The 21,070-nt window shown below is 43.5% G+C and overlaps 1 protein-coding gene across 1 annotated transcript in view; it reads right to left on the bottom strand.

Moving 5' to 3' along the window:
- Positions 1-8,673: 8,673 nt before the first annotated feature.
- Positions 8,674-21,070, bottom strand: part of LOC119161305 (uncharacterized) — a 35,863-nt gene continuing 23,466 nt past the window's right edge. The window contains exons 7-8 of the mRNA XM_037413706.2: positions 20,471-20,604; positions 8,674-9,030 (exon numbers count right to left, since the gene is read on the bottom strand). Coding sequence (XP_037269603.1) covers positions 8,839-9,030; positions 20,471-20,604 — 326 coding nt within the window. The 3' untranslated portion in view covers positions 8,674-8,838. The remainder of the gene's footprint in view (positions 9,031-20,470; positions 20,605-21,070) is intronic.

The raw sequence follows: 21,070 nt of genomic DNA, 5'->3' as shown, positions 1-21,070 counted from the left end.
TTGCCAATCAAAATTTTATTTAACTAGGTAAGATGCTATTTATAAAAGCTCTGGCTTCATAACAAATACGACACCCATACCTAGACAGATATTGTAAGATGGGTGCTTTAAGCATGCAATGTGAATGCACTCTCGGTCCTGGGCTACAAGCACATCACAAACATACAAGTCCACAACTGAATGAAGGTGGTTTTCAGTGTAAAAATACGTATAAAAGAATCAACACACACACACACACACAGGTGCAATCTTCTACATACCTCAGTGGTGCTTCTGCTACAGGCTACGCACTAATAAAACCGCAGAGCGTGTGGACACTTCTACCATGACTGGAATACAGGAGTGGGAACCACAGGAAGTTCAACAACATTCCCTGTTTTAGATTTTATTTGTGTATTTTACTCTGCTTCATCTTTAGGTGAGCTACAAACAGCCTCACTTCTATACAAGCAATTGTGCTTTTCGACATGCATTGGTGGAAGCCACAAGTGCACTCTAATGCCTCTCATCAAATGAGTCAAGGCAACTAGGTTACGTATTACAAAGTGCAGCTATAATTAATCACATGTAAAAAAACAAACTCGGAAAATAAACAGCCTTCAAAGACATTTTAAATGATAGAGCTATAAATTTTTCATACCTTTGACGTCAGGCTTGCTTAATGCAAGCAGTGTGACTTCTTGTTCTATTTGAGTGCGCAAATGCACTTAGCTCACACGTGCAAGAGCTACGACATCAGTGATAAAATAGCTAACTGCTGTCACAAGCTGTGCGCAGTGAAAAGAAAAGTTATTCGGCTAACATGTGCTCCAATAAGAAAGCACTTTTGGGATATGATACTTAACATTTAATCAAATAACACCCCCTCCCGCCTACACTTTCCGTCTGTTGAATTGTGTGAAAATGTTTGCCAAGCAGACAATAAAAATGATGGACTGGCAAATATCACATAAGTGAAATTCATGGACAGAAATAAAGTGATAAAGGACATTGGCGTGTATGTCTATCATCATCTTTCCTGCACATGTTGCTTTGCACTACTACAACACTTTCGTCAGCAGCTGGCATTAGATACCCCACGCTTTCACGCAGGACACAACGCAACCCACACATTGACAATGAAGCTATAACATACCTTTTTCAAGATACCACTTTCAAGGAAAGTACACAGGAAAAACTAACAATAAAAAAAAACTTTTGATGACATCACCACAATAACATTAAGCAGATTTCTCGATGCCACTATATTTAACTTCAATAAAAATGACCATTAAAACAATGTTCTTATCTCATTCATGTAAGTGTGCAGAATATATTTTTATATTTCATACCAAGCTAAAAGACAGTGCTCGAGTTTTCAGGACACAAGCCAGCTTTGCAGGCATCACACAGAACGTTAAAAAGAAAACAGGCATTTGCAGAACAGAAGGTATGTATCATAGTTATACCATTTACAAAGCTGTGGCATGAAACATAATGTTAGGGTTAAATATTGTTCGACAAGTACAGCAATTGTGATGGCCTCTATTCTCATGCCTTATATGTATTCGAATTCAAGACCTCACAAATGTGAACATATTTATGGTAATAACATATCTGAAAAAGTCTGGGATCAGGCTGCCCCGTAATTTTTAAATCGGTATACAGCGCATGGCCCACTACTGACTTGTGTTCCCAACTATACCAAATTTAACAGGATAGTCCCGAATTATTAGCAAAAGTCTGGAGTCAAAATTGGATCCGGCAAGAAGATTCCACTGTCCTGCCTTATTCTTTTTCTCGTTTTTCTAAATAATCGATAAACCTTACCTTTTATAACCAAACTTTTTTTTCGTTTGTAGTACAGTCATTACCACAAAGCATTATTTTAGTCTTGATATAGACTCAAATAGTTTGCAGTACCTTGATCTGCACTGACAATTGTGACAGCCAGTCAACTACTGCTTCACTTTTTTTTTTTTTTTTCAAACAACGCAACACGGTAGCAGTGGAAACCTGTGGTCCAAATTTGTTGCTCAAAGAGACTGGTGGCACTTGATAATGACAGAGCCATAGCCAGCCCCCCATCCCACCCGTTCTTGACTTCTACCAAACAAGAGTTGGCAACCCTACTTTCAAACCATATGAAACTTAAGTAGACTGAAGTTACAGCATACAGTTTCCTTATAGCAGAGTGCAGAAAAACAAAAATTGCACAGCACTGTACTGTAGTCGGACAACGTATCTGAACGTATCCAAATGTATTTCAGAACAAAGAAATAGTAAACACGATGCAAAGTATATGTGTATATTTCTAACAAAAGCAAAGCACATACACATTGGTATGACTTCATACACAAAAGCACCAATGAATTCGCTCACCATAATCAAAGAAACAGTAAATAAACAAAAACAGAACTGTAATACAGCAATTATCATATAATCACAGCATTAATCACAAGAAACACATCTACAATCAGAATAATTAAATCATCAAGTGGAGTTTTTGGAAAAGAAGTACATACACGCGTTGCTTCAGTAAGCAGTAAAGCTCTTCACAGTGACTGTTCGTAAAGCCCAAAAACACACACAAACAGTGTGAATGATCTTGAACGCTATATTAGAGAGAGCAAAACAACTTATGTGCATAACAACATGAGATGCTAATTCCATGCTACCAATGCATCAGCATGGTAGTACAGTCTTTCTTACCAATATCTTGTGAATTCTAAACCAAAGGTTTGATCAACACTACTTGAGCAGGAACTACAGACATGCTGTAGTCAATGGTACTAAATAATTTCAGTAAAAATCTAGCTCCTGCTTCTGTATTAAAGGGACATTCCACGTAAGATCGAACAAAGAATGACTAGTCAACCTCTTGAATTTTTTCAAAATTTTATATATTGTCGTCTGATGACTGGAAAGAGGAGATCCACAATTGGTTTCGCTGTAAGAAATTTTTTCAAAGCACAGTAAATCACTAATTATGAAGAGGTGAAGTGCCCCGCTTACCTGCTCTGCTGTTTTTTTTTTCTTTCGAATTTGTCAATGAAATATACAAAATATATTAAAGCTACATACCTCAAATTTGTTTAGCTAAATATAGACGTCCTTGCACTGATGATCAATTATATTTTGATTTTCTGCGTAGTGTACAATTTGTGTGTTTTTGTGTTTTATTGTGTTTTTTAGTGTACAATTCTCAAATTTGACCTATAGGAGATATTTTTTTGCCTAGGGTACAGGCCTTTATTCTAAAAAGAGCCTATGACAGAGCGGTGAAAATCTCGCATTCCTTTCTCAGCAAAGCTTATATTAACACCATTTTTCAATAAAAAGATATAATTGTGCTAACTTCAAGAAAAGAGCATTCAAGGGAAGCTTCTGATGATTAAAAAAAAATTTTGGTATTTTTTTTAAACTTCCCCCCACTTATTCTCCTGCACATCAGCTTTCACAATAAAAAAAATTGTTGCATAATGTGGTTATACTTGCAGATACAGCCCATCAAAAAAATGCCTTTGCACAAGGATAGGCAATTGTAAATTAAACTCCCTGCCCGCTAAGTATGCAATCCAAGCCTATACTTCACTTTTTTAAAAGGCAAGCAGCACTGAAATAGCTGTCCACTGCACTGAGGCCTGCAAACTATGTAAAAATGTTAGGATCAAATTTGATAATTTTTAATATAAACTGCACACTACACAGAGAATCAAAATATAATTGGTTATAAGTGCAAGTACGCCTATATTTAGCTAGACAAATGCGAGTTATGTAGCTTTATATTAATTTTGTGTAATTCATCCCCAAATTCAGAAAATTAAAACAGCAGAGCAGGTAAGCATGGCACTCCACCTCTTCATTATTATTGATTTACCACGCTACGAAAAAAATTTCCAACAAAATAAATTGCAAATCTCTTCTTTACACTAATCAGGCAACAATATATAAAATTTTGAAAGAAATTTAGGAAGTCGACCAGTCATGCTTTGATCGATCTTTCGTAAAATCACCCTGCAATAAAAGCACAGACTGTTTAATATTTACTGGGATAGCACAAGCACTCGGCAATGCCTTACCTAGGAACTGATTTCCAACTTCCATAGTTACTCTTATTTTTGCAATAGATTAGTTCTGAGATAATGCACATACACTTCTATAGTTCATTCCTAGCAGACTTGTCCAACTCATAAGGGCGCTGAAGCCTGGATTAACAGCATGTTTGTGCATGCTTCCTGACTGCTGTGTTATTCCAGCGATGCAGCAAAAAAATTGCTTTAGAAGGGTTTTGTTTTTCATCTATAGCACTGTGCGAGTCCCTTATGTTTTGGATAAGCCTACCATACAGCGAGAAATGAAGCGGCAAGAAGTGTTTTGGCGTGCTTCCAAGTACTGGCCACTGCTGCGAGCGTACTTCAACTCAGCATTAGCGCAACAGAAAAAAAAGCTAGCACATTGCCAGCACCCAAGTTTATCACACTTAAAGTGAGCCATCACAAACTACAGGGTAACATTCAGACACCAGAGTAAAGCACAGCCCACTGCTTGCACACTCCATGTAAACGTTTGGCAGTCTGTACAGCAAATAAAGAAATGATAGTGAAATTGACCTTCAGATGACGTAGCTATGAAGAAAACTGTTGAAGAATGAATTGATGAAAGCATGACGCTAAGATCAAGCGTCTTTTTGTGTTCAGGGCCTGACTAGGTGTTCTAGGAGGAAAAGAACAGGCAGCTGACAGGCTGCAAAGAAATTAGATGACATCTACACCACAAGTTTCTTGACTAGTTGGTGTTGCAGCCAGGAACAGTAATAACAATGTACATAACATTCTTGTCGAGTTAAAAAGCAAATTAAAAAAGACAGAACAGCCCATTCTGAAATATTGAAAATGGCTGACTGTATATTGTAAATGGAAAAAGGATTATTGTTCATAAACTTTTTTTATGATGCATTGAATAATAATAACATGAGGGGTTTAACGTCCCAAAGCTACCATACGATTATGGTAGCTTTGAAAACAAACATATTTCACTAGTGTGTCATTAGTTAGGAAATGTTAATAAAAACAAAACAAAAAATATAACTTGTTCTTAGAGTGCCAACTGATAGTGGCATCATAAATGGCTTTTTCATACAATAATGCACATTGCGATAAACGATATATGTACATATTACACTTCCAACAAAATTTGAAGCTTAACAAAAACGAACTCATCATGAAGCCAGTCAAGTTGAAAACTATTCTGGACTCATTCTGTCCTAGTAAGCGACTATGTCCTTAGAAACACTCATGCTTCTATACGTACAATCACCCATATCTTTAAATGGCGTGCCCGTGCTCCGACATTTCCTGTGCATCCGCACCATATGACAAAGCCAAGTTGAAAAGAGGGTGACGGTAAAAGTACATCAACAAAGCGCACGCCCAAAAAACCATTTCATGCCAATAGGCTCCATCATGCGGCACTGATGCACGGATAAAGATGCCGCTACGCACGCTAGTTAAAGATTTTGGGGGCTGCACATACATGCAATTAGAATGTCTACCAGAACTTGAAGTACATGGGGGAAAAACCCGTCAAGTTTGTCAGTACCCATTTAAACCCACATCTAACTGGATACCCATGTGTCCATGACAGCGGTGTTTGCAAAGGTCATAAATAAAGAGACATCTATAAAATGCTAGTAGTTTTCACGATACATGTACCAAAAATGAGCAATAATATCAAACAGCCACACTTGCGTGCCAAAATTCACACAAGAAAAATGTTATACAAAATCTGTTCCTTATTTTCTGATTGAATACTACTACTGTGTGCATTTTCCCCACCTGTACCTTACGATATGCATATACCACATATATATGTTACACTTCACTTCAGCAGTATATAGTATAAGCTCGAAAACACCAAAGTGATTTCATGTCTAGGATCCCACTCTACAATATTGCACAATCGAAGGCTAGTGCATTCACCAGTTCCAAAGCTTTAACCAACAGCAAACAACAAGCACTGCACAAGGATATAAAAGTTATTGTGATATTGCATATTTAGCAGCCAACATCACACAGTACACAGATCTTGTACGGTACAAATGCTTTTAAAAAAGGGCGCACAAGATTGTTTTTGCACAGTGCAAAAATGATCGCCAGCATTTTCTGTGGAAGGTCACCTTTGCTATGGTGACCCTATCTGTCAATCCTGTTGGCTGAAATGCACACCCCAGAAGGCTTTCCTCATACACTGTAGTATGTGTAAGTTAATTTGAGAGTTAAAGGCATGTTGACCCTGACAGTTCACAGTAGCACTGCCTCAGCTCCTACACAGTGCACGCTGGGAATCGATCTCAAAGCTGGTTATAGAATAGTGTGTTGCCACCAAGCTCCGAGAGGCACAGAAACCAGACACTGAAGAACACTTTGGTCTTGCAGCTCGCCACGCACACTCATTTAAAGTGTTTCGGTGCTCCTCCCTTACATGTGCACTTAAATGCTGTGCTAACGTAGCTGCATAGGCACTGCCTACTCCTTAGGCGTACAGTAAACCGCTACAATGCTGAGGAAGCACATATTAAGGTTGCGGAAGATCGCTCTCTTCTAAAGCAAGAGCGGATTACAACAGAATGTGGCAGCGAAGTTGGGAAACCACGAGTGCGAACAAGCTCGACCCTTTACTCGAAAATGAGCTGTTTTCGCCAGAAACAGCTCACACTTTTCTATGGCGTTCCCCTTCCGGCCACATTCGAGTTGCCCTGCTTGCAGGCTTTTTAGGACGGGTGGCAAAAAAGACATGCATAGCACATCAACATGAAAATACGACTCTTGTGTCACACGAGGCTTTGCCTACACGGTGGCTAAAAATATATTCTGAATAGACAGCATAGGCTGCAGATCTTTTTCATCAGATTTCAATCCTTCGGGCTCCTCCAGCTACGTCCAAATTTGTCAAAAGACCTGAAAATGGTTTAGCACTGATACATATACACCAATGCTGAAGCAGTCAAGTTATTTATATGAGTGGAAATGTATGATGTTCCCTGCTGTTGCCCGTTTTGAAAAGTGCGAGAACCTCATCAAGCGTTACATACTTTTTCTCTCACACCTTCCATCGACCTCTGTAATGGTGAGAAATAAATATCACTATAACATTTTAGGTCAATGAATTCTCCGTTGATAGACTGACTAACTGCTTGGACTAAGAATTCTTCTACATTATCGATTTTCTTTCACACCTTTTTTTTTGTTTTTTAGTGGAAGCACTGTTATAGCTTTCATAGGTCTGGCATATTTGACATTTGAAATTTTAAACTCTCAATGTGACTTCTGCTAACAGTTAAGCAGCATTTTTCATAGTACTAGCCGGGCAATTCATGTGCCCCACTTACAAACACTGCTTGGCTGCTAATGGCAGTTATTCCGATGAAATTAAAACATTCAACATAGAAACTACTGATTGTCTACTGCTTCAAGATATTGACTACATTTTTCGAGGTTGTACGTATTCGGGTTATGCGAGCTGGAATCTTTAACACTATAAGCGAATCATATGCGACCATATCGCACTGTTCTCACCCTCAGGAATTCACGCCACCTATGCACCATGCAAGTAAAAGCTTGCAATGTGTTGGCCAATGAAGAATTCTATGCTAGTATGCAGCCAGTCGCTAGCAGCAATTCCATATGCATGCTCAAACGGCACAATGGAGAAACACTGAGCCTCGTGATAAGCTTGCTAATGAATTTGCGAACAGTCAGGCACAGTGGATGGGTAGGTAATAATTTCTGCACTTCTATTTCATGGTAGTATGCATCAAAGAGTGCGTCATGAGGACACAGTAGTATGATATCAGCAGCATCAATTATAGAAAAGAGCAGGGGTTCTTGTGCCCTCCTCATGCACCAAGCTCCTCCACAAGGAGGAGCGGAGGCCTCACCCCCACAACCCTCTTGCACAGATACCCTTATGCTGAAATTAACTCTGTACAAATAACAAACTTCCAAATTTTTGTAAAAATAATGAAATGTTTTTTGGCTACACTCTTGATGCATAAAATGCTCAAGTCCCATCTGTGTAGTTTATGAACGTACTTGTTAAGAAAATAAAATATATACAAAATGAAGACCATCATGTGTGGGATGGGCCACAAGTGAGCCTTGGGTCTGCACTAATGCAAGATTTAATAAGAGACGAAACAATACGTGCATTTACAAAATTTCTGAAGACTGAAACGCAGAAAGAATTGAAATTTTTTCTTTCAAATTCATTTTTCTGACTGACAGGCTTCCAGACTCCAAACATCGCTTGCGATTTCCTTCAGGTCCAAGCAATCAGTCAGTTCATATAATTGTAACTGTGGCCTGTGGAAACACAGGTGCAATATACCTTACAATTGATTTTTGATTGGCAATTCTAATGGCAACCTGTATCGCAGTTATACAGTCAACTGCATTAAAGTCAGAGTAAATTGCCATCCCACTTATATAGGAAAGTCACAAACAAGAAAAAAAACAAAACTTAGAATAGCGTAAATAATAGCAATAATCCAATTATAATTTGAATGCAATGCAATACTATTCGTTAATAGACAGGGAAATTAAAGAAAGTTAAACAAAATTTTCCCATTAATATGCACAAATGATGCGTTATAGTCGTATATATAAGGGCATTGATAAGGTAATTGACGTAACATTTGTGACAAAGCTACAGGAGCCTAAAACCCTTTCGATGGAGGCTCGAAAAGAGAGACACAAGGGTCATGCCAAATTCACGAATGTTGGTCCCTGCTTGTGATGCAAGGCCAGCAAGGTTCCCTACTCTCATGGCTGATGCAGCTGATGGAAACGAGGACAGGTTTCAGACGGCAGTGCGTTCATCATAAACTACCACAGCCTCATTGTCGACGAGTGAATCGGTGTCGGTGTGTGCAGATGGCAGTGTGTGGAAGGGTGACAGGTAGCACTGCTGGTTCTGAAAGCTGCGTGTGGCAGCAATGGCAGCTGCGCTGTCATTGCGCATGCGGTTCTTGCGTCGTTTGCTGAAATTCACCTGAAAAAGATGAGAAAGCCTGCTGAAGTAATTCTAGGCTCTCATAATAACATCCCTGTATTGCCATGAATACAGTCGAACCCCTTTATAAGAGACACCAGTGTGCCTACAGTAAAATACGGGTCGATAAGAAAATGCATACGTAGTACCTTGCTTATAAGAGACATCTCATATAAAAGACAAGAATTGCTGCCCGAAGCATGTCTCTTATAAAGGGGTTTAACTATACAATATGCATCTTTCATATCCCCTCATTTTCATCAACACTACGAATAGCACATTTTTTATTGAAAAAGAAACAGTAATACATTTCCAGTCTCTCCAATGCAAAGCTAACGAGTGAAAACACTTGCCCACTTCACCTGCAGGCATTACCAATCCTAAAGTATGCCATGAAACACCGTAGTTTTCTGGGCTATTTTACCTTTATTAGATTATGTCTGTCCTAATGTTTATATTTTTGCTGTAGTGCTATGATTGCGTTTCCCGACATTTGGCAAGTATCACAGTGCAAGATTACCACAGTACAAACAAAGTTTGTCTTTACAAAACCTTCAATGGTATATTTTGTGATATTTATAATGATGAGGTAGCACGTGCACGTCTGAAGATATACTAGAAGATTATCCATGAAACTGCTTTTGGCAAAACATCCTGTACAGTGGCAGGCAACACAGACATTAGTATATGACAGCAGTGAAAGAAATCATCTATATAGTTTGCAGTATCGTTCTTCCCTAATCAAGTTATATCAAAATCATTACAAACCAGCCGCCACAGCATATAAGCAGGTGTAGTACAAATGAGTTCTGTGAAAGCCCGCAAAGTGGCAGAAGGGTTAATAAAGGAGAAATATGATTTGATTGATTTGTGGGGTTTAACGTCCCAAAACCACCATATGATTATGAGAGACGCCGTAGTGGAGGGCTCCGGAAATTTTGACCACCTGGGGTTCTTTAACGTGCACCCAAATCTGAGTACACGGGCCTACAACATTTCCGCCTCCATCGGAAATGCAGCCGCCACAGCCGGGATTTGATCCCGCGACCTGCGGGTCAGCAGCCGAGTACCTTAGCCACTAGACCACCGTGGCGGGGCAATAAAGGAGAGGAGAAATAGACTGCCACCCGTTTGTAGCACGAAGTCACACGGATATCCGTACAAACTTCTTAGAAGCAAAAGCTTCTTAGTTGCCGAAAAATATGTTCTGGCCTGGTGTTCGAACCTCAGAACAATGCTTTTCAGGGTGGTCGCTCTACCAATTGAGCTAACCAGGAAGCTAGCCATTGGTAGCACAAGGGCGAATTCATCGACAACTCGAAGCACACGGACACAAGTATTGCATATGAGTTCTGCAGAAGCTCGCAAGGTGGTGGACGGGTTAAGAAAGGGAAAACCCGGCCGAACCCGGGTTTTGGTGCCGGGTTCGAAATCTGGACCAAGACAAATTCTTTGGCAACTAGGAAGCTTGTCCTTTTGAGAGATCCCTACAGATTTCCATGTGGCTTCGTGCTACAAACAGGTGGTTGTCTATTTTCCTTTTCTTAAGCAGTTGCAGTGCTCGGCTGCCGACTTAAAAGACACGGGTTTAATTTTGGCCAAATCAGCTGCATTTCAATGGAAGCAAAATACTAGAGGCCCATGTGTTGTGCGATATCAGTACATGTAAAATAACTCCCGGTTGATGAAATTATTTTGACCACATCAATACGGAATTTCTCATAACCTGAGTTGCTTTGGGACACTGAAACCCCATATATCAACACCAGTTGCCTGTGCAACAATTGAAAGCAGTACGTGCCTGTCTGGCACAGCGGCGATGAATCCTTGCTTATTTTTCCCGTACGACCTATGTGTCACAGACAGTCATAAGTGCGTATTCACGAGTTCACCAGCCTCCTTTCTGTCACAAAGACCCCCTGCAGAAGTTATGGCACAGAGTCAGGGGCACGATTCTCGATGGCTACACCTAATAGACTATCCTCTTCGGCCTGCCCTGACTGGGGGGAGCTAGGTGAGCAGCTTGTCCTGTTTCTGGTCTTTCTACCGCAACGTCATTTTGACGTCGTGAAACTTTCGCAACTCTCAACACAAATGGGAAAGACAGAATGCGTTTTATTGCAATGAATGCTGGCCCCAGAGATCCAATTTTGGACGCACATCTCTGAGGAAGTGCATTAACTCTAATCACATTACCCCTTGAATTAGGTAGGTTTAATGCAGTTGCCCACCCGATGCGCCTGGAAGATCAGTATGCATTCCCTGAATTGTTCTGAAGCATCTGAACATGTTCATATGCAAATTCAGGCTTGTCAAGCTTGTTTAAGTGTCCTGTTACTGTACATTTCGTCCACTTTCTTTAAGCTGGGAATGTGCTGGTGAGTTTGGTGCATCGATGTGGTCAAGAGTGCCACGACGTCATGACTCACTGTTTTCTCAAGTAATTCAACATGCTCTACCGAAGTGTACAACTAGATGAACCCACCAAAAACCGTGCACCAGGACTACTGTCTGTAAAGCTTGGCGATATTTACCAAAACTTTATTATAAGTCCACTCCCTCCACTGCCTATACTTCAGCGAACTGGAAATCAATATATCTTCTTAACTCCTAATGTTTACCATAATGTTCCCCTCCTTTAACATCCATAGCATCATTTACTGTTTGACTGCACTTCCACATATATTACACGTTCACCTCCTCGAAAATAATCAACCTTAGGAAGAACTACATTTGTAACAAGCTCGGAGTAGTCAAATGCAATGGTGTATATGTTTAATTAAAACATTGAAAATGCAATGAATTCTGCCCCCACTAGACTAGTGATTGTGGAAAAGACCATCTCTTAAAGAAAGGAGGCATGGGTATGCAAGTAGACACTAGCAGTACAGCAAGCTCTACCGATCTAAGAGGACAGTGGTGATAATTCAAAGGAGTGCAACTATAGTAAGACTTGGGTATCGCCAGGCTTCGAGTCCAGTGGCCTGATGCACCGTAGAAATGTCTATATGAGGTCTGTTAAAGAAGTATCCAACCTTTGGTGGAAGAAAAAAAAAACTGCTGGCATAATTAGAGTGTTGAAAACCCAATCCCCCTCAAAGTGGTTCCATTGGGACTCCACACACTTCTACCAGTGGTGGTGCCATTGTTGGAAGCATTCTCAGAAGGCCTCTTTCAGAATGAAGTTTAGCTCAGCTGTAGTTGCATCCATAATGTCATCCCTTGTCTGAAATTACTCCCCTTTCAATGTCCTCTTGTGTTTGAGAAACAGCCAGAAGTCGCAGGGGTTCATATCAGGAGCGTAAGGAGCCTGTTCAACTACAGGAGTCTGACTTTTCGCCAAAGAAGTCTGAAGCAAGTGTGAGGCATGTGCAGGAGCACTGTCGTGATAGATGTGCCAGCTTCCTGTTGACCACAACTCGGGTCTCTTGCGCCGCTCAGCATCATGTAGGCGACGAAACACGTCCCTGTAGTACTCTTTGATGATCGTTTGACCCTGTGGTGCGTACTCGTGGTGCACCACACCGCACGAGTGAAAGAAAGCATTCAGCATCACTTTGACGTTGCTGTGCACTTAACAGGCCTTGTTTGGTTTCGGTGACGTAGAATGCTTCCACTGTAATGACTAGGGTTTGGTTCACGGGTCGTACTCGTGCACCCAAGACTCGTCACCAGGGATAATCGTGTTCATCAAGTTAGGGTCACTGCTTGTGAAATCCAGCGTGTCCTGTGAGACTTCAACACGAAGTTGCTTTTGCTCCGTGAGCGATTTCGGCAGTAATTTTGCTGCAACTCTCTTCATGGCCAAATTTCCAGTGATAATGAAATGTGCAGAGAAAGTGCTGATGCCTACCTCTTCCACGATTTCCTGGATAGTCACACGATGGTCCTGCATCACCACAGCGTTCACTTCAGCAATGACCTTGTAACTTCGGCATTTTGATGACCAAACAGAGCGTTGCTCGTTCTCTACCGATGTGTGGCCGTCTTTGAACTAGTTGTACCACTCCCTAATCTGTGTGCGGCTCACAGCGTCGTCACCGAAAGCCGTCTTGATCTTCCAAATTATTTCCACTTCGCTGTCACCAAGTTTCTGCAAAATTTGATGCAGGAGCTCTGCTCCAGTGGCTCCATCATTTTCCTTGTAATGAAAAACTGACGAGAGCACTTTGCACTACCGCAATGAAGCGCTGCATCCCAGTGACCGACGCTATTGGCAGGCAGGAAAAAAATTCATGCATAGGTTCAAGGTCGACTGATGCAAGTGCGCTTGTTTCAAATCCATCAGGCGCTCGCAAAAATAATAATAATAATAATAAGGTGGGATACTTCTCTAACAAACCTCATACAGTGGACTCTCAGTAAATGGAAATCTGTTAAACAGAACTGATGCTTAAAGGGGCCCTGCAATGCTTTTTCAAGTAGCCATGGAATGAATTCAATAAAAGAGCTTAATGCCTTACAAATTCACAGCAAAATTGTTAGAATCCGTCCAGTACGAGCGGATTTACAAAGATTTGTCGCACAATGCAATCGAATTCTCTCATCTCTTGTCCCAACGAAAGCATAAAAAAGCTAAGCAGGGAGGGATGGCACAGGCAAAGAATATAAGTCACGTGTGCCTCGTGGCCTTGAGCATCTTTGATTCAAATATGCGGCTTTTTCAGTGTGATCTCGCGCGCACGCGTTGAAAAGTCACGGATTTTGGGGCGATCCCTGTAACGACCAAGCGCGCCAAGTTGAAATCAGCCAATAGCTGATAGAATGACTGTAACGAGCGATTTTTGAACTTCTTCCATCATTTGTCAAGAAAAGAGAAAGCAGTTTTCAGCAAACTGACAATTTATTGTGCATTCCACATTATACGCTGTGTGCTGCGCTATAATATTTAGCTCGGGTGTTTTTGGGAGCCTCTACTACAGATTGGCAGCGTTTTCCGACCATGCAGAAAAAGTGTTGCAGGGCCTCTTTAAATTTTAACAACTGTCTCTGATATGATTGGTTTTGTCCTTGCATATTGCCCCCCTGTTCATTTCTTAGTAAATGAAACTCCTTCTAAATGAAACTCATTTTCTTGGTCCCTTCAGGTTCCATTAAATGAGAGTCTACTGTAGATGCAGTCTCATTACACAAACCCAACCAGCACAGTGCTCATACTAAAGCAATGAATTGTTCATCATTCAATGCTAAGACCCCATAAAGCTCACAGTTATTTTTATGTTTTTTTTTAGAATTATACTGCAGGCTCTTCACAGGCCATGCCAGAGTGGGTACACGGTCACACATGGCAGTCTCTCCAACAAGGGACCCTGTGCAGCAATATGCGGCACAATAAAGTTTAATGACCGCTAGTTGTGCGGTCATGAAGCCTACACAAATATACACACCGAATGTCACGCCATTTCACAAAACAGATGGTGTGTGACGTGTTTCCGAAATTGATGTGTACAATACTGCATACCGTCGCTCAAGGGTTATTCTGCATTGTCAAAGGGGTTTTACGTTTGCCCTAGCGAGTAAGTCAGTAGCACTGCACTGCCTCACAAACTCTGAATATACCAACCTAACTGCCAATGTTTGAATTCGTTCTATTTCACTAATGAGGTGTTTTTGATGTGGACCGCCGATGAGATTGTAGTAACATAGTCCAATTAGTGCTTCGTGGGCATTTAGTTTAATATGTGGTGGTGAAGAACACAGCTATCTCTGCATTAGCATTGTTAGTTCACTTTATGACTAATATACAATGTGGAGTTCAAGGTGCATCCGTCACCTTTGCATAGACGTTTGCCTTCTCTGTCACCAGTAACAGGACGTGGCAAACAAGTTGTTGTGTTCCAAGCACCCCTGTGTCACGAGCGAGCCTCCGAACCCGCGAAGGACTGGATGCTGAAACTGCTTCCAGATGTTGACTCCTCCCCTTCCCCCGCTCGGCGCAAACGAGCCATCGTCGTTTCCCCCGGAAGTTCGGCCGCCGCCTCCACCCGAATAGGAATAAACTTGTTTTTAACCGTTCGAGGCCGTCTGAGCTTTTTGGACTACCGCGACCTACGCGTACGTCTATGGGCCGACGACAACACCGGACATAACAGTGGCGACGAGGAAGTGGATTTGGACCAACGCTACGCAACGATATTGACTAGCTACAAGCTATGGCTACGCACGGGCTCCCAAATCGGCTACCCGAATTCAACGACTCATCATGGTCATCGTGGTTTGGACGCCTGCAATTTTACTTCGCGGCTAACAACATCACTGATGCAGCAATGAAGAGGGCCAACCTGCTAACGCTGTGTGGGGAGCAGACATACGACACAGTCTGTGCCCTGATTTAGCCACGCACTCCAGCAGCCGTTGACTACGACGACATTGTAGCAGCGCTACCAGAGCACTATGACCCAAGGCCATCGGAGGTCTACTGTCGAGCCCGCTTCCAACGGCGAGACCAACTGGAAGGCGAAAAAGTGGCCGAATACGTAGCGGCTCTCAAAAAGCTCGCTGCTGACTGCAATTTCGGGACGTTGACCGCGACAACTGCAGCTACTGCGCAGGAGGGAGGATCGACTGCCACACCTGCTAACACCACTATGCTCCCCTTGGACGTTATGTTGCGTGACCGTTTTGTGTGCGGACTGCGTGACGCAGGCCTACAACAACGCCGGTTCGCGGAGACGGGTCTCACCTTCTCCAAAGCCTACGACATCGCCCAACGAGCGGAGAGCGCCGGTCACCAGCAGAGGGATATTCGACGGAACGTCGAGCCGGTGCATCACACCAGTCAGCAGTCAGGTCATTCTACGTCTAAGGCGAAATCAAGCAGAAAGACACAGCGCTGTTGGCGATGCGACGACATGCACGATCCCCAGGTATGTCGATACAAGACAGCGACCTGCAATTTTTGCCAAAAACTGGGACACATTGAAAAGACATGCATCTCGAAGCGCAAACAGCTCGGACCGAAGACTTCAGTGCAATGGAACAACAATGTCGACGCACAGGAGGGCCAGACGCAAGATACAAGCCGAACAGCACTAACGTCATCGGCAATATATGACTTAAACGCCGTTGTGAACCTCGGAACGAGACCGAAGATTACAACTGAAATTATCGTACACCAGCGCCCTATCAGGTTTGAGGTGGATTCCGGAGCAGCATGTACGCTCATCAGCGAGGACATTTTTCGCGCTACTTGGCGTGAGAGCGCGCCAGCTCTCCAGCAAGACGACATGCAGCTGAGAACGTGGTCCGAACATTCCCTTCCACTGCTAGGCTGTGCCAACGTAGACGTGTACTACAACGGGCAGACCTATCAGCTCCCCTTGCTAGTCGTCCACGGTTCTGGACCAAGCCTTTTAGGACGAAATTGGTTCACCCCCCTTGGAGTGGTCATTGACGAAGTTCACCACACACCCAGTTATCCGTCAGTGGAGCAGCTTCAAGATAAGTACAAAGCGGTTTTCTCCGAAGAAATACCAGGGAACAACAGACCTCCAGTCACACTGGAGCTGCGGGAGGATGCGACGCCGAAATTTTTGAAAGCTAGGTCGGTGCCTTTCGCCCTACGAACGTCAGTCGAGAATGAGCTTGACCAACTGCAGGAACAAGGGATCATCGAACCGACGCAACATTCGGAATGGGCTACACCACTCGTTGTCGTCCGAAAGAAGAACGGTACCCAACGCCTCTGCGGAGACTACCAGAGCACTGTCAACCTGGCGACAAAAGCATCTTCCTACCCACTGCCGACACCGGAAGAGGTTTTTAGCACGCTTCGTGGTGGAAAAATCTTCAGCACCTTGGACTTGACACAAGCCTACCAGCAGCTGAAGGTGAGCGAATCAACGTCTGAACTGCTCACGATAAACACTATTAAGGGTCTTTACAAAGTTAAAAGGCTACCATTCAGAATATCTGCAGCGCCAGCAATCTTCCAGAAATTTATGGAGTCTACACTTAGCGGGATCCCAGGTGTTTGCGTCTACTTGGACAATGTTATTGTCGGTGGCGCCTCCAATGAAGAGCACACAGAACACTTGGAGCTCATTTTGAAAATGCTAGCAAATGCTAATTTGGGCATCAGTAAAGAAAAATGTGTTTTTGCAGTGCCTGAAGTGAAGTTTCTTGGACATCAAATTGACGCGCAGGGTATCCATCCCACTGAAGACAAAGTGCGTGCAATCACCGAAGCACGAGCGCCTACTAACAAGCAAGAACTGCAGTTGTTTTTGGGGCTATTGACGTTCTACGACTGGTTCTTAGAACATCGAGCTACAGTGGCCAACGATCTATATCAGCTCCTGCAGAAAGAAGTCCCATGGACTTGGTCGCCACGCCACCAAGAGTCATTTGTTGCCCTTAAGCAACTACTTCGCAAGTCTACTGTTCTGCGACACTACAACGAAAGGAGACCCCTACTGCTAGCCTGTGACGCATCACCATACGAAGTGGGAGCAGTCCTCTCCCAAGTTGACGACCAGGGACGGGAAGCCCCGATCGCTTTTGCTTCGCGCACCCTATCGCAGGCTGAGAGGAATTATTCCCAGCTAGATAAAGAGAGACTTGCCATCGTCTACGCAGCAGATCACTTTCGGCAGTACATTACCGGCAGGAAAGTGACTTTCATAACAGATCACCGGCCCTTATTGGGTATTATGGGTCACCAGAAGCCAATGCCACAGACATTGTCGCCGCGAATGACACGATGGTGCATCAAGATGTCGGCGTACGATTACGAACTCGTACATCACACTGGGAAGGAACACCAGAACGTCGACGCACTAAGCCACCTGCCGCTAGACACCACAATAGATGAACCACCCCTGCCGGGTGATATACTCATGTTCGAGGCGCTGCCGAACCCTCCGCTAACAGCTGACACGGTAGCAGCATCAACACAGGAGTGCACTGTCTTGAAGGAAGTCTACGCAGCTATACAAGAAGGCAAGGTGCAGAAGCTAAAGGGTGAACACTTCAACGCTTACCGCAGGCGAGCTGCGGAGTTGAGCACTCATCGCGGTTGCGTCACCTTGGGATCAAGAGTTGTAATTCCAGCGGCACTTCGCGAACAGGCCATGTCGCTTGTCCACGCAGGTCATCGAGGCATTGTTGCCATGAAAAAGTGCGCCAGAAGTTATATGTGGTGGCCTGGTATCAACCATGATATAGAATTAACAGTTCACGATTGCCAGCCTTGCCAATGCAACCACAGAAGCCCGCCAAGAGCCCCTATTCCTGAATGGGAAAGACCAGACACGCCTTGGCACACCCTGCACATTGATTTTGCTGGACCTATCGAAGGGTGTTCGTTCCTGGTGGTTGTAGACGCATACACCAAGTGGCTGGAGGTAAAACAAATGGCTACGACATCGGCAGCAGTTATCGACACTCTACGGTCGTTGTTTCCAACGTTTGGCCTACCGCGCAAGGTGGTCTCAGACAATGGCACTCCGTTTGTGTCCACGGAGATTTTCAAGTTTTACAGCGACAACGGCGTCTCGTCTGTTACATCAGCTCCTTACCACCCGGCTATGAACGGACAAGCCGAGCGCTACGGGGCTGAGCTAAAGCGCGCCCTTACTAAAGACCAGACTGGGACAATGCAACGCCGCATCGCGCGCTTTCTCTTCAGACAGCACAACACTGTTCAAAGCACTACTGATCAAACGCCAGCGAAATTGATGTTCGGACGAGAAATGAGAACCCAGCTGACAGCAATTGTCCCGGAGCCCTCAGCGAAAGCACCGTCGGAGGAAGAAAAGCTCCCGCATAGCAGGAGAATTGAAAGTGGACAGCGCATATACGCCCGCCAGTTCCACAGAAAGCCCGGCTCGGTTGAAGCGACGGCACTCAAACGCATAGGTTTGCGGTCATGGCTCGTCGACATTGGTGGAAAGGCCACACGCCGCCACCTTAATCAGCTACGCCGTTCAGGTAATTTGCCAAGGGAACCTTCCATTCAAGCAGCCACCTCGACGGAAGCTTCGTTCCACTTAGCCTGGCATCTCGCACCAGATGAATCGGCGCCGCCGCCCCCCGGCCCTGAACACAAGAGAAACGACACCCAGCGAGCAGAGGCTTCTCTTCCTAGTGCGTCCAGAGCGTCCACGCGCCCACGGCGGCTTCCAGATCGCTTCCAAGCGACAATCTAAGGAGGGAGGAGATGTTGTGTTCCAAGCACCCCTGTGTCACGAGCGAGCCTCCGAACCCGCGAAGGACCGGATGCTGAAACTGCTTCCAGATGTTGACTCCTCCCCTTCCTCCGCTCGGCGCAAACGAGCCACCGTCGCTTCCCCCGGCAGTTCGGCCGCCGCCTCCATCCGAATAGGAATAAACTTGTTTTTAACCGTTCGAGGCTGTCTGAGCTTTTTGGACTACCGCGACCTACGCGTACGTCTATGGGCCGACGACAACACCGGACATAACACAAGTGAAAGTCTATTATAGTTCAGAACGAACCCATTTCAGCAGCAGTGCTGCATATAATCTCTGCAATAAAAGGACTCGGTATGACTGGGAGCGCACGTGTGTTAGGGTCTCTTTCTCTTTAGAAAGTACAGAGAGCATAGATGTTTTATTTCTTGCTCGTGGACCCCTTCGTGTGGGCATCACCCAGACTGCAAGCATATGGTACCTTGCCCAGATTTTTGTTGTGAATGCTAAGCTGGCGAGTAGTGCCTAGTGTTTGTGCATTGTCATATTATGTTGAGCAGCACTTATTGAATGCCAATGCCATTTTCTCCGACTCTCACTAACAGGCACACTGGTCATCACAAGCGTACGTAGCATAGCCATAGGGACTTTTTTTCTTAGAGGCATTTCCTGGGAAACCAGTGCCAATACCGTACACCAGCAACACTCCAGAGTTTTGCACTAAACTTGGGAGCCTTTCTCCGTCCATTGTTGTGGGATCATGCAGCATTAGAATATCTCTGAAGGCATGTTTACCAACTCCTAGCAAGAGCAATATTGTACACGACCCCCACTCCCAAACGTAGACAAAACTGACCTATTACATCACATCTGTAAATAAATATAGGAGCATTTACATATGTTGTGTGTTCTTTAGGTCAGCATTAAGGTATGAGCACCAAGTATTCTTACTTCCCCACTTATCAGACACCAGTAGCTTTTCTGTACAATATCCCCTCTGTGTACAATACAAAATATGGCTGCTCCATCACTCACTACATAAAAAATTCCTCACTTTCATTAGCATTACTACCTTTCCATGATGCACGAGAAAAAAAATGCTGTCAGATCAAGTAAGCTTCAAAGTAAGAACAAAAACCGAGTGCATAGTATTTTGTGCCTACCAGAACAGCTGATGGTTCACAATTGAATTATAGAGAACACTAAAACTAATGTTTCCCCAAATAGATGACTTCTGGCCTCTTCAGTGGTACTTTATAAAAAAATAACCCATAATTTTCATTGCTCATACCTTGGCATACAGCTCACTCAAGTCATCCTCCGTGGACAGGGGACGCTGCTTAGCGCGGCCCCATGAGGGAAGGCTTCTGGTTTTCAGCGCTAGATCATTGCTCCCGTATACATTATAGTACGAGTCCTCGAAACCTGTAGAAAAAGACAACCGAGCTTAGAACTTTCATGATATGAACTTTGAACCCATAGAGTCTCAGCTAGCTCATGAGAGGGGCAATAAGACGTAAGCTCTCTTAAGCCACCTCTTATTGTATATATGACGGTTTCACAACATTGAAAACCTTTGCTCGAATGTCCATTCATCATGCAAACGTTTTCAGGCATTTAACAAGCAAACCACGATGAAGATTCACCTATTGACTGCGACTGTTGGGCATTAAAGTCAAGATTATCACAAATTAGTGAAACTCTCACTGTGTCCGAACACACACATAAAATATATAATGATAGTTTACTTAGAATGCCTTTTTTCTAAAATGCAAACTTTACTTGAATCATATCCCTACAAATAAGAAAAAAAAACTATCTATCCAATGGGATATCATTTAAAGCTACACATTTACTAATTAACCTTCTTAGGTCATTTAAATTTCAAGCA

Source organism: Rhipicephalus microplus, chromosome X (genome assembly GCF_043290135.1).
Source record: "Rhipicephalus microplus isolate Deutch F79 chromosome X, USDA_Rmic, whole genome shotgun sequence".
Classification (NCBI taxonomy): Eukaryota; Metazoa; Arthropoda; class Arachnida; order Ixodida; family Ixodidae; genus Rhipicephalus; species Rhipicephalus microplus.
The sequence above is the reverse complement of the archived record's forward strand: the minus strand, read 5'-3'. Positions and strand labels throughout refer to the sequence as shown.